This window comes from Musca domestica, unplaced genomic scaffold, assembly GCF_030504385.1.
Source record: "Musca domestica strain aabys unplaced genomic scaffold, Musca_domestica.polishedcontigs.V.1.1 5, whole genome shotgun sequence".
Taxonomy (NCBI): Eukaryota; Metazoa; Arthropoda; class Insecta; order Diptera; family Muscidae; genus Musca; species Musca domestica.
Window position 1 is genome coordinate 21414111 of NW_026712346.1, and position 12460 is coordinate 21426570.

Consider the following 12460-nt stretch of genomic DNA (forward strand, 5'->3'; position numbering starts at 1 on the left):
AATAGATAAAATCCAAAAAAATCGCGTAAAAATGTGAAATTTGAAAATTTTCATTTTGACTGTTGAGGTGTACAATAGTAATGTTTTATTTTGCATGATTTTTTCCATTTTGACTTACTATTTTGAAATGTACATTTGTAGTGTTTTTTTTTTTTTCTTTGAATTGAATTCTAATATGATGTGTAGTCTTTTTGGGTAGTATAAAGAGACGACAATTATGGAGTTACGGACCTAAATAGATGATGTCAAAATAATTTAACGTGGTCAAACCAAAGTTAAAAGATAATTCCTTTTTTCAAAACTGCACAATTCATACAACTTCGGAATGGAATCTTGGGGAAAAAATTGGGTAAAATACGCCAATAAAAATATAAAAGAAAAAATCCTTTTTGCGTGAAATATTTTCAATTTAAAAACTATATAGAAGTATACATTTTTTATTGTTTTGATCTCTGAATGAATAATATCAAAAATAAAATAGTACGCAATACGATGTTAAATAGCGACCTTTCATGTCTGAAATTGGCAGTTAGCTTTCAACTCCAGGATCTACATCGTTCTTCAGCTCGAAGATGCGAACACATTAAAAAAACGGCAAAACGTTATGGGGCTCATTTCAAAACGGGGACTTACCTACTTCTTTTACATGACAATAATCCGTCCGATGAGAACTCAATATGCAAAATTCATTGGGACTGCAATCAGCGAAATACCGAATATAAAGAGCCCAAAAAAGAAGAAAGAAAAAGATTTCTATTCTTTCAGAAATTCTTCCTAAACTTTCACGATACCTTAAATTGCTTTTGCAGTTTATGATATGGGTCATAACCCCATAAGGATATAACCCGATTTCAAGTATATCTTACATTTTAACCATATTTTCATACTAATTTCGGCAAATGTTGGTAATTTGGGATCACGTTTTGTATAACCATCATATGATTTAAGGAACCGGACATTTGTTTAATCGCCTTTAAATTTAAATTATTCTATGATAAAAGTTATGGACATTATGGGGTCTCCAACGTGCAATTTCAATGACAAATACTACATATTATTTTAAAAACAAGTAAAAAAATTAAGTTCGGCCGGGCAGAACTATTTTTATCATCCACCTTAGGGTAAAGGAAACATTTTTATATAAAAGTATATGAATTCAAGCGTGTTTCACTTTAAACTTTATATACCAGAAAGACGGTTTGAATATCGACTTAGAATTTTATGCTGATTATGAATATATATATATATATATATATATATATATATATATATATATATATATATATATATATATATATATATATATATATATATATATATATATATATATATATGTATATATATATATATATATATATATATATATATATATATATATATATGAGCCCCATAACTTTTTGCCGGTTTTTTTTTTTTTTTGTTGTTTAAATGTGTTCGCATCTTCGAGCTGAAGCACGATGTAGATCCTGCATTTGAAAGCTAACTGCCAATTTCAGACATGAAAGGTCGCTATTTAACATCGTATTGCGTACAATTTTATTTTTGATATTATTCATTCAGAGATCAAAACAATAAAAAATGTACACTTCTATATAGTTTTTAAATTGAAAAAAATTCACGCCAAAAGGATTTTTTCTTTTATATTTTTATTGGCGTATTTTACGCAATTTTTTCCCCCAAGATTCCATTCCGAAGTTGTATGAATTGTGAAAATCCGTCAAAACGATCTTGAGTTATAAGCATAGTAACTAATAAACAAATTGAAAAAAAATCTTCAACTTGTTCGCTGGTTTTTTACAGCGAATGTTTAAAGGTCCTTACGAAGTTTGGTCCTTACTATTATTTTGAAATTTGATTCCATTGAAAAAAATGTTCTCTATTTTTTCCCGATTTTAGAGATTTTGCAATGCAATAGGCTCTTTTTTGATTTTTTAGCAGTTTTGAAAAAAGGAGTTATCTTTTAACTTTGGTTTGACCACGTTAAATTATTTTGATATCATCTATTTAGGTCCGTAACTCCATAATTGTCGTCGCTTTATACTACCCAAAAAAAACTACACATCATATTAGAATTCAATTCAAAAGAAAAAAAACACTACAAATGTACATTTCAAAATAGTAAGTCAAAATGGAAAAAATCATGCAAAATAAAACATTACTATTGTACACCTCAACAGTCAAAATGAACATTTTCAAATTTCACATTTTTACGCGATTTTTTTGGATTTTATCTATTTCTTCCAAGAGACAATTCCGATTTTGTTTGAATCGTTAAAATCAGATCAGCGGTTCTTGAGTTATAAGCGTAGCAACTAACACAACTTTATTTAATATATAGATAGATTAGAAGTATGCGTGGTCAGTTCCTCAGCCCCCAAGTAAATCCCTAGGGTTGGAGGAAAAGTCAACAGTATCTCGTGTAATAATTTTCAAACCGATGTCTTCATTATCTGGCAAATAAAAAGATTTTAGATAAATCAAGATAATGGACGTAAAAGTAGGCGTTGTCAATATTTTTTCTTTAAAAACCTAACTTGGGATATGATGAACGTTTGTACAAAAAAATATGCAAATCGGTTTAGCCGTTTTCAACTGATTCCATTACCAACGAACAACAATTGATTTTAAGTATATAGATAATATAATATAATAATACCATTAAACATTCGTCCTTTTTTAAAAATTTCTGGCAAATGAACTGTAATTTGAAATTAAAAGTTTTCAGTATTGTGAAATCAATACCGACAATAACTGTTTACTATTGGTACCCCATTAGACATAGCCACAAGTTAAAAGTACGTTGAGATTTTATATGTTTTGATGCTTTGAAAACTATTTTTAACCCAAAATTGAAAAATGTTGGTATGGCTGCCATGATGGCATGTATAGAATATATGCAAATTTTCTCGATTCTCGAAACGCATTCTAAACAAAATTCTATATTAAAATAGAACATTCAATTTTTTAGTTCCGCGATTTTTCTAGAGGTATTCTTAACGTTTTCACTGAAATTATAAATAACCAAAAGAAAATTTGAGTAAAATCGGACCAGCCTTTCTGAATTGATGTGTTACAATACTTTTTTAAATATAAAACATATAGACATATAGTTCCTCTGAGCCCAAAAAGATACATAGGGTTGGAAGGAGAGTGAAGAATACGTTGTATTCTTACTGTGGAACAGACATCTTCATTATTTTGGAAAATATTAGGATCTTAGGTAAATCGAAAAAATGGGTTTTATGCTTTGCATAATCCGGGTTGGGACGAACATTTAAAAAAATTATCCAATCGTTTCAGCTGTTCTAAACTGTTCCAAGCCGATTAATTCACTATTTTGCAAAATATAAGGATTTCAGGCGAAAGTTTGTACAAAAAATTATGCAAATCGGCCCAGCCGTTCTCAACTGATGCAATTACCAACGAACAACAATTGATTTTTATATACTCCACCATGATATGGAGCGTATATTAATTTTGTCATTCCGTTTATAACACCTCGAAATATACATGTTAGACCCCAAGAAGTATATATATATTCTTGATCAGCTTTCTATGTCGATTTAGCGATGTCCGTCCGTCTATCCGTCTGTGGAAATCATTCTAGCTTCCGAACGAATTGAAGTAGATTGATAAAATTTTACTCAAATGTATGTTATGTCTGCATTCGGTATTTTTAAGACTTTAACAGAATTTTAAGGGTATTCATAGTTCGGTCCGGCCGAACTTACAGATTTTTTACTTGTTATATATAAAAAATAAAGAAGACCTATAATGTTATCAGGCCATATTGTCTGTAAATGCAAGATAATAATTTTACTTCGTCTAATATCCACACAGTTTTTGCAATCCTTTACTTTAGCTTTGCTCTTTTATGTGCAATAATCTTCTACCATAGACATATAAAGGTATGTACTAAAAAGTTTTAAATTTTACCCCTTCCGGCAGATGTCACAATGTTTGATCATTGGGACAGTAAAGTCACTCAAGGCTAGTGAAGTCACTCGAATTCGAAAACAATTTTTTGATTTTTCTGCTATTTAAGTTGTATATTTCAATATTTTTTTTTTTTATCTTTTTATTTTCAATTGATACATGATAGGAAATCATAAAAATATTAAATATTTTGTATTTTGAGAGAATAGAGTGACCAGACTTAAGCTCTTTCACAGCATGACCGACATCTATTGAAGCACTTTTTTCGAAGATAACACATGAGACAACTTTTTAGTCTACACCTTTTTTTGTTTATGCTTTTACCATTTCGAGAAGTAAAAAAAGAAATGTCCATTCACGTTGTCAATGAAAATTTAATATAAAAATTGTAGCTATATCCATGGTACAATGAAGAGAAGGTAGGTCAATTTTGAAAAAATTGCAAGTATAGAGGTCTACCTGTTTGGCTTGTAATGTCAGAATTAGTATCAAAACAATAAAAAATCAAACAACTTGTTGCATTTATTTTGAATAAATAATTGAAAACCGCGATAACTGAATGAAAGGTCAACACTTCTTTTCAAAATCATGTACTATATATCTCTAAAGGATTATTTCGCTACAAAAACTCTAGATTTTGTCGATGCATACGTTGTAATAAACATTTTGAAAACACCCGATTTTGAATGTTTTCTGAACAAATTTTTTGTTATTGAAAAGAAAACACATACATAAACAAATATAGATGACATATTAAGCCAAGAAAATAAAAAAAATGAAATCATATGGTATCATAGCCCTACCTTTATATCATTGTACCATGGCTATATCATATGTTCGCATGAGTCTAAAATTTGTTTTGCATTAACAGTCAAAAGTATTTTTAAACAAAAATAATGCACAGCAACACAAGAAATATCTATTTAAATATTTTTATTCGCTGCTATTTTACAGAATAACAATACTTTCATATTCATATCATATCGTAAACGGACCCTAAACATAATTTTTAACATTAAATAGAATGATGTATTAGATGTGTATGACGTTGACCCAGTGTTAAAATAAATAATATAACATAGTTCACATTGTTTGGTATTTAAAATGTTCATAAATTATTTTTTATTTATATAATAAGGCATTTTTAGGTCTGGGAAACACTTGCCTTTCACCATTTCATGAAGTGGTACGTATGCCTGCTCCAAATTTCAAAAGAAACATTTAAATATTTTTCTAAATAGACGTTTAGACTGAGTATCATCAAAACAAACAACCTATGGACGAACTTAATGCCTGGGATCCCCAATTAAGTCAATTTAAGCCAAAATATTCTTATTGGAATAAAAGATTTACCTGATTTGTGATTCAGCTGATTTGGGCAACAGTAAATTGTGAGTATCATTCAGCTTCGGATTGTTGTTGATGTTTTTGTTGTTCAATGCATTTAGAATTTTTGTTGATGATGTGGTTGTTGTTGGATCCTCCACACTTGTGTGAGCTTGATTTATTAATGAATCACCAGCGCTACTAACGGAACAACTTCCAAAACTAAAAGTGCTCGTAAAGACTAAGAAAATCAATGCGTACACAAGTAGAGGTGAAAAACAAAGACGACGCAAAAAATTCTTTGACGACAATTCAGAAGAGAACGTGGAAATAACAATATTGACCGGGTTTTTTGTTGATATCCCTGGTGAGATGGTTAAATTGGTGGGTGAGGGGGCGTTAATTTGGATACCACCAAAACGGGGACATCCCATTGATTTTTCATTTTCAATGGATTTCACATTTCGATTATGTTTAAGCATTATCGATTTACTATTAGTTTTATATTTCTCGTTAGAATTTCTAGTCCGTCTTTGGCAATTCTCAGAACAGGGCAAACGTTTAACTTTTTCCATTTTCATTGTATAAAAAATTGACACAATTTATTCACTTGAAGAGAAATCATAAAAGAAAATAAATTAGATTATCACTTTATTCTTTAATTCTATTGTACGACAAAAAAAATAAGAGACGTGAAGCAAAAACACACAATAAGACACACGGCACTATCCACCTCAAATTTCTTGCACGGGTTCACGGTTGTCTGTTAAAAGTTTCCTTTGAATTTTGTTTTATTTTGGCAGAAAAAAAATGTTCTCCCAGCTTCACCTTTCTTTTATCTCGCAATGCAAATACAAATCAAAGCCCACTCAACCTTCCGATTAGATGCAAACTCGGTGGCTACTAAAACTACAAGAAAAATATCAAAATATTAGCAATTGACAAGTGCTGAATTTTGGGAATCCAACATGCATTAATAACAGACAGAAAAAAAGAAGAGTAATTGAATTGATAGCCAAGTTTGCAATGTTGCCAGATGCTGGCAATGTGTTGCCAGATGCTGGCCAAATACCAAGGAACATGTAAAACTCATTTATACTATTGAAGATTAACCCACTGGCATGGCAGAAAAATACAGGTAGATGCATCAATGTCAAAAAATGTTAAATGTTTTTTTTTCAAATATGAGTAGATTTTGAAATGTTTTCTTATACGACGTTATTCGGAGGTTATTATAATTTGAGTATTTTAATAATTTTTACAAATTTAAATAATATTTCTTTCAACATTTTCAATTCCAAAATTGGTTTGACAGTTCATTGTCCCAACAGCTGTATCGATGCGTCTACCTATATTCTTCTATCATGCCCACTGGGCTTATTAAATCCAGTGGTTAATCGTGTGACAAATCCTTAGGACATGGTAAAAGGGAACAGGTAGATGCATCAACGCTTGGGAACATTGATATGTCAAAATTTGTAAAACGTTTTTTCAAAAATAAGTAGATTTTTTATGATTTCTTATACGACGCAAATCAGAGTTAGTTATAATATACATTTTTCAACAAATTATACAATTTTCAATATTTTTTCATTTAACATTTTCAATCGCAAAACCGATTTGACAGTTCATCGTCCCAGCAGCTGTGTCGATGGACTACATGTATTTTTCTACCATGCCTTAGGAGGATATAAAGGGCTAGGCATATTTTGTGACATTTCATAAAGGGATTACAGAGCCGCACTAAAATCCTGCCGTCGTTTTCCATTATAAATTGACATTAATATGCCATGCCATGATTTTAAGCTTTTTATGTACATACACCTTAAATGCCGCACAGCAACCAAAAAAGAATTCAAAAATGTTGTATCAAACACAATCGACGTTGAAAAATAAGTGTTTATTCACATTGGTGACCTTGACGACAAATAAAATTTTAAGTTCTTACACCAAAGACCTAAAATGGTAAAGACTAGACAAAATGCATTCTGAGCAAATGGTTTGTGTCTATACTGTCTAGATAACAGCTCAAGACAGGACCATGTTAATATAAAAAAACACATTTATAGAAAAAAATGACAAACAAAACTTTAAAACTCCAAAAATTTGGTTTCAAAATTCTATTCCATAGACTTTTCCAATTAATTGCATATTGCCTAAGCGGTTTAAATCGCTTAACATTGCTAACTATGTTGTTACGATATCATAACAACAGAGGTATTTTCACAGGGTTGCCACATCTTCACTCTGCCTTGTCCCATTTTTCTACTTCTATGTCTTTGCTTATACCCTACAAAGGGTATACATCATTTGATACGACCAAAACGTTCCTCATTGAAAAAATAGTTTTTGACCCTGGGTCAAAGACCTAAAATGGTAAAGACCATGGTACAATAAGGAGGTAGAACAGCTTCGTAAAACTGCAGAAATACAGTCCTGAGGCTATGCCCGCTTCTTGTCAGAATTATTCAAAATTACATGCAACAAGCTGTTTTCATTTATTTAATATTTTTTGTTCATTTCTAAAATGAGTCAAATAGTGCGAAAGATGAATGAAATGCCTGGATGTTCTCTCAAAAATATGATCCTAAGTGTTTAATCTTTCAATTCCATGGCAAATCTCGTCTCTCTTCCAATCATTAATTTTGAAAATATATTCAGGGCTGTCATAGAAACCAATTTTGTCACTATTGGTTTTAAAAACGACAAGAAATAATACTTTGGTGTCATGAAAATCAATGTTATCGGTTTTATTTTCGAATTAGAATTTTGTCGGTTTTGGTTGTCATAGAAGCAAATGTTATTGGTTTTGTTATTGGAAATAAACCAAGTTGCTTAGAGCTGTCACTTTTCATTTGCTTTGGATTTTTTAAACAATTTTTAAAGGATATTCAAAGGACTAAAAATGTTGATTTTTTAAAGAATTTTAAAGGATATTTAAAGGACCATAAACGTGGATTTTATAAAGAATTTTTAAAGGACCATAAACGTGGATTTTTTAAAGATTTTTTAAAGGACTATTAACGTGGATTTTTTAAAGAATTTTAAAAGGACTATTAACGTGGATTTTTTAAAGAATTTTTAAGGGACTATTAACGTGGGTTTTTTAAAGAATTTTTAAGGGACTATTAACGTGGGTTTTTTAAAGAATTTTTAAGGGACTATTAAGGTGGATTTTTTAAAGAATTTTTAAGGGACTATAAACGTGGATTTTTTAAGGATGTTTTCAAGTGGTTTTAAAGGATATTTAAAGGACCATAAACGTGGATTTTTTAAGGATGTTTTCAAGTGGTTTTAAAGGATATTTAAAGGACCATAAACGTGGATTTTTTAAGGATTTTTTAAAGGATACTTAAAGGACCATAAACGTGGATTTTTTAAGGATTTTTTAAAGATTTTTTAAAGGATACTTAAAGGACCATAAACGTGGATTTTTTAAGGATTTTTTAAAGATTTTTTAAAGGATACTTAAAGGATTTTTTAAGGATTTTTTAAAGATTTTTTAAAGGACTATAAACGTGGATTTTTTAAAGATTTTTAAAGGATTTTTAAAGGACCATAAACGTGGATTTTTTAAAGATTTTTTAAAGGATTTTTAAAGGACCATAAACGTGGATTTTTTAAAGATTTTTTAAAGGATATTTAAAGGACCATAAACGTGGATTTTTTAAGGATTTTTTAAAGTTTTTCTTAAGGACTATAAACGTGGATTTTTTAAAGATTTTTTAAAGGATATTTAAAGGTCCATTAATGTGGATTTTCTAAGGATTTTTTAAAGTTTTTTTTAAGGACTATAAACGTTGATTTTTTAAAGATTTTTTAAAAGATATTTAAAGGTCCATTAACGTGGATATTTTAAGGATTTTGTAAAGATTTTTTAAAGGACCATAAACCATAAATCTGCAATGCAGCTTTATGAGTAAGTTCGCAATAAAAAAATTTACTTACGCTGTCTCCGGCAATTCCAGTGGGTTGCTAAAATCTCTAAAAGCTTTTCTCGTCACCTTTTCTGAGCGTTCTTCGTCCAACAACACAAAAACTACCACTGCTGATGCCATCTTACTTTATTTATAGCGACTTATTCCTTTTTTATTTACTTTACTTTTACTGATATTTCAATGACAAATAAACAAACAACACATGTAAGCAACAAAAGCTGTTTCGACCATTGGTTTTATTTACATTTGAAATTGACAAAACCAACTTGGTTTCATGACACCAAATGAAACCAACATTGGTTTACAAAAACGACAATAAGCAAAACAGACATGATTTCTGTGACAGCCCTGATTGTTTTTATTTTTCAAAACAACAAATACATACACAAAATTGGCAGAAGTCGGGCACACTTAGAAGAAAATTATAATCAGCTGGGAGCTCTACCTTACCTTTTTAATGTACCATGGTAAAGACAAGACAAAATGCATTTTGAGCAAAAGGTATGTGCATGGCAGAAGAATACAGGTAGATGCATCAACGCTTGAGAGCATTAATATGTCAAAAATTTAAATGTTTTTTTTTTTTTCAAATATTAGTAGATTTTTATATGTTTCCTTATACTACGTCATTCGGAGGCTATTATAATTCGGGGTTTTCAACAATTTTTACAAATTTAAATAATTTATCATTCAACATTTTCAATTCTAAAATTAGTTTGACAGTTCATTGTCCCAGCAGCTGTGTCGACGCTTCTACCTATATTCTTCTACCATGGGTATATGTCACAATATATAAAGTATCAGCTCATGACAGAGGCATGTTAATATAAAAAACACAATTACAGAATGGAATAATAAATAAAAATTTGAAAAATACAAAGTTTTGGTTTCAAAATTCTATTCCATACACCTTTCCAAAAATTCGCATATAGCCTTAGCGGTTTAATCAGTTAACATTTGTAACACTGTTGTTATGATATCGTAGCAACAGAGGTATTTTCACGGGATTGCCATATTTTGACTCTGTCTTGTACTATCTTTATACTTCTATGTCTTTGCGTGGGTCTCTTTGGACCAAATCCGTTTCAGGACATTTTAAGTCGATCTAGGGTCCGTCTGTCTGCTGGCTGGTGTGCACGATAAATCCTGATATTATGATCAGTTCTCGGTCAGGTCCGAAAATAGACAACTCTATCAAGTACCTCCCCACAAAGGGACAACATTAACTTCATCAAATTCAAAATAAACACTCGATTATTTTCACATTCAGCACATTCCAATATTTCTATCAACACACAACACAAGGAATGTGTCGGACCACTTATTTTTGTACCTCCCACACAACGGGTCAGCATTTTGAATAAATACGACTTTCATAAAATACGAAATAAGCATTCTTCAATTCTCTTCAAACCTTACACATCCCAATATTTCTTCTAGCACAAGATGTAGTGTGAAGATGGTAGATATGGTTTCACTTATTGTGGTAAATCTCTCACAGATTCGTCAAAATTTTGAATAACCAAACGCTAATAAATTGTGAAATAAACATTAAATCCTCTCCAAATTTTACACATTGCAATATGTTTATCATTTATCAGTTCACATTTATCAGTTCATTCCTTCTGTGACCTTCCTCACAAGAGGTTTACATTTTTAGATTAACAATTATTCGCATAAAAATATTTACTATTTTCTTTAAATCTCTTAAATTTTAATATTTATTTCTGGTGACTTTTTTGTGCAAATGTTACCATATAGTTCCAAAAGAACTACTTAGTCAATATACCCAGCTAGCATTTGGAAGATTGTTTTTGAAAAAATCACTTTGGTGAGTCTTCTTCGAATCCTTTTGGCGACCAAAAATGATTAACTGACTTGTATGATCGAAAAGCGACTCGAAAATGACTCTCTCTAATGAGTGGAAAGAGATAAATTTAATATACAACAACAAAATGTAGGGGAATCGCAAATCAGTCATTGAGATGTGCAAAATGTGACAATTTTTCCGTTATTTATTATTGTATTGCAATCATCTAAAGATTGAAAAATGATTAGTCTTAAAAAGATCTTGCAGCTGTTTGAAAAGTGATCAGAATTATGTATTTTTTGATCACATTTTGCACAGATAAGTGCATAAATGCTGCTTTTTTTGTTATGCAAGGGTCATTTTGTTTCTTGACTGACTATTAAAAAGTTGAATTACTGTTCATTTATAAAAAGTGCATGGAGGCGTCAACAGCAAAAGTGTATAATATTGAAAAGTAAAAAAAATATGAAAAAGTGTACCTTTATCTCTTTGTTTATTTATTAATTTTTATAAAAAAAAAAATGTCAGCAAGTTAAATTACAAAAATAGAAAAGTCTCAAATAAAAACAATGGCAAAAGAGAGGCAGAAAATTTAATTTTGGAAAAAAGAAGTAAAACTGAATATGAGAAAAATGAAGAAAATGTCCAGAAACGTGAATTGGTGAAGCAAAATGATACATAACATGATTTGTAAGTATAGAAAATTGGGTATTTGATTGATTAATTCACTACTTTATAAACTAATAATACTTATATATTTTTTTGATAATCTATTTCCAGAAAGAGTTTATTGCGAAAGGTTTTAACAGATAAATTAGCCTGCCAATACAGCTGGAAGGGGACAGGGTACAACTGAGTGGAGAAAAGTGTTATTTATTTACAGTAATCAAAAGTTAGTTTGTCTTTTAAACACTTATATAAATACTTAGTAAAATGGACAGACTTGTACATATATTATTTCAGATATGTGTCATCTCAAATACTCAAGCAACGACAAGGATATGAACACAATCCTACAAAAACATTTTATTCACGCTAGAGACCGCGTTACAAATAGAAGACTGCCCAATTGCAGTTCCTGATTTTTTATTTTTCATTTTTTTATTTCATTTTCTTACATTTTTTTTTTTATTTTCTTATTTAATTTTTTACTATATTTTTTACAATCGCATTTATTGATATTACGGTACAAATTATAATCATAAAAGCTGAATTATTTTTATTTTAAATAAATTATTATATGAACATATATAATTAAATTCTTTTTTACGGAACATCCAAAAAATGAATTAAAAAAGACTCGAAAAAGATTCACAAATTAAGCGTTTTAGCGCAACAAATTATTAGAAAACTACTCGAAAAAGACTCGTAGAACGATCAGAAAATGGTCGAAAAAGACTCTTAACTAATCTAGATGAAGGCTCATATGTGATTTATTTAGAAGAGTCGC

The 12460-nt window shown here is 29.9% G+C and overlaps 1 protein-coding gene and 1 long non-coding RNA gene across 5 annotated transcripts in view; one reads left to right on the forward strand and one right to left on the reverse strand.

Moving 5' to 3' along the window:
* The window catches only part of LOC101901699 (unextended protein), a 74402-nt gene extending 68175 nt beyond the window's left edge, over positions 1-6227 (reverse strand). The window contains exons 1-2 of one of the 4 annotated variants that reach the window (XM_059128134.1): positions 6137-6227; positions 5290-5871 (exon numbers count right to left, since the gene is read on the reverse strand). In XM_059128134.1, coding sequence (XP_058984117.1) covers positions 5290-5843 — 554 coding nt within the window. In that variant the 5' untranslated portion in view covers positions 5844-5871; positions 6137-6227. Of the gene's footprint in view, positions 1-5289; positions 5872-5971 lie in introns of all 4 variants that reach the window. The other 3 variants (XM_059128133.1, XM_059128130.1, XM_059128132.1) reach the window with 3 other exon arrangements.
* A 4814-nt stretch (positions 6228-11041) lies between these two features.
* On the forward strand, positions 11042-12460 carry LOC131805121 (uncharacterized). The gene is made up of 3 exons (XR_009343520.1): positions 11042-11700; positions 11791-11902; positions 11974-12460. It is a non-coding gene; the product is annotated as an uncharacterized LOC131805121 (long non-coding RNA).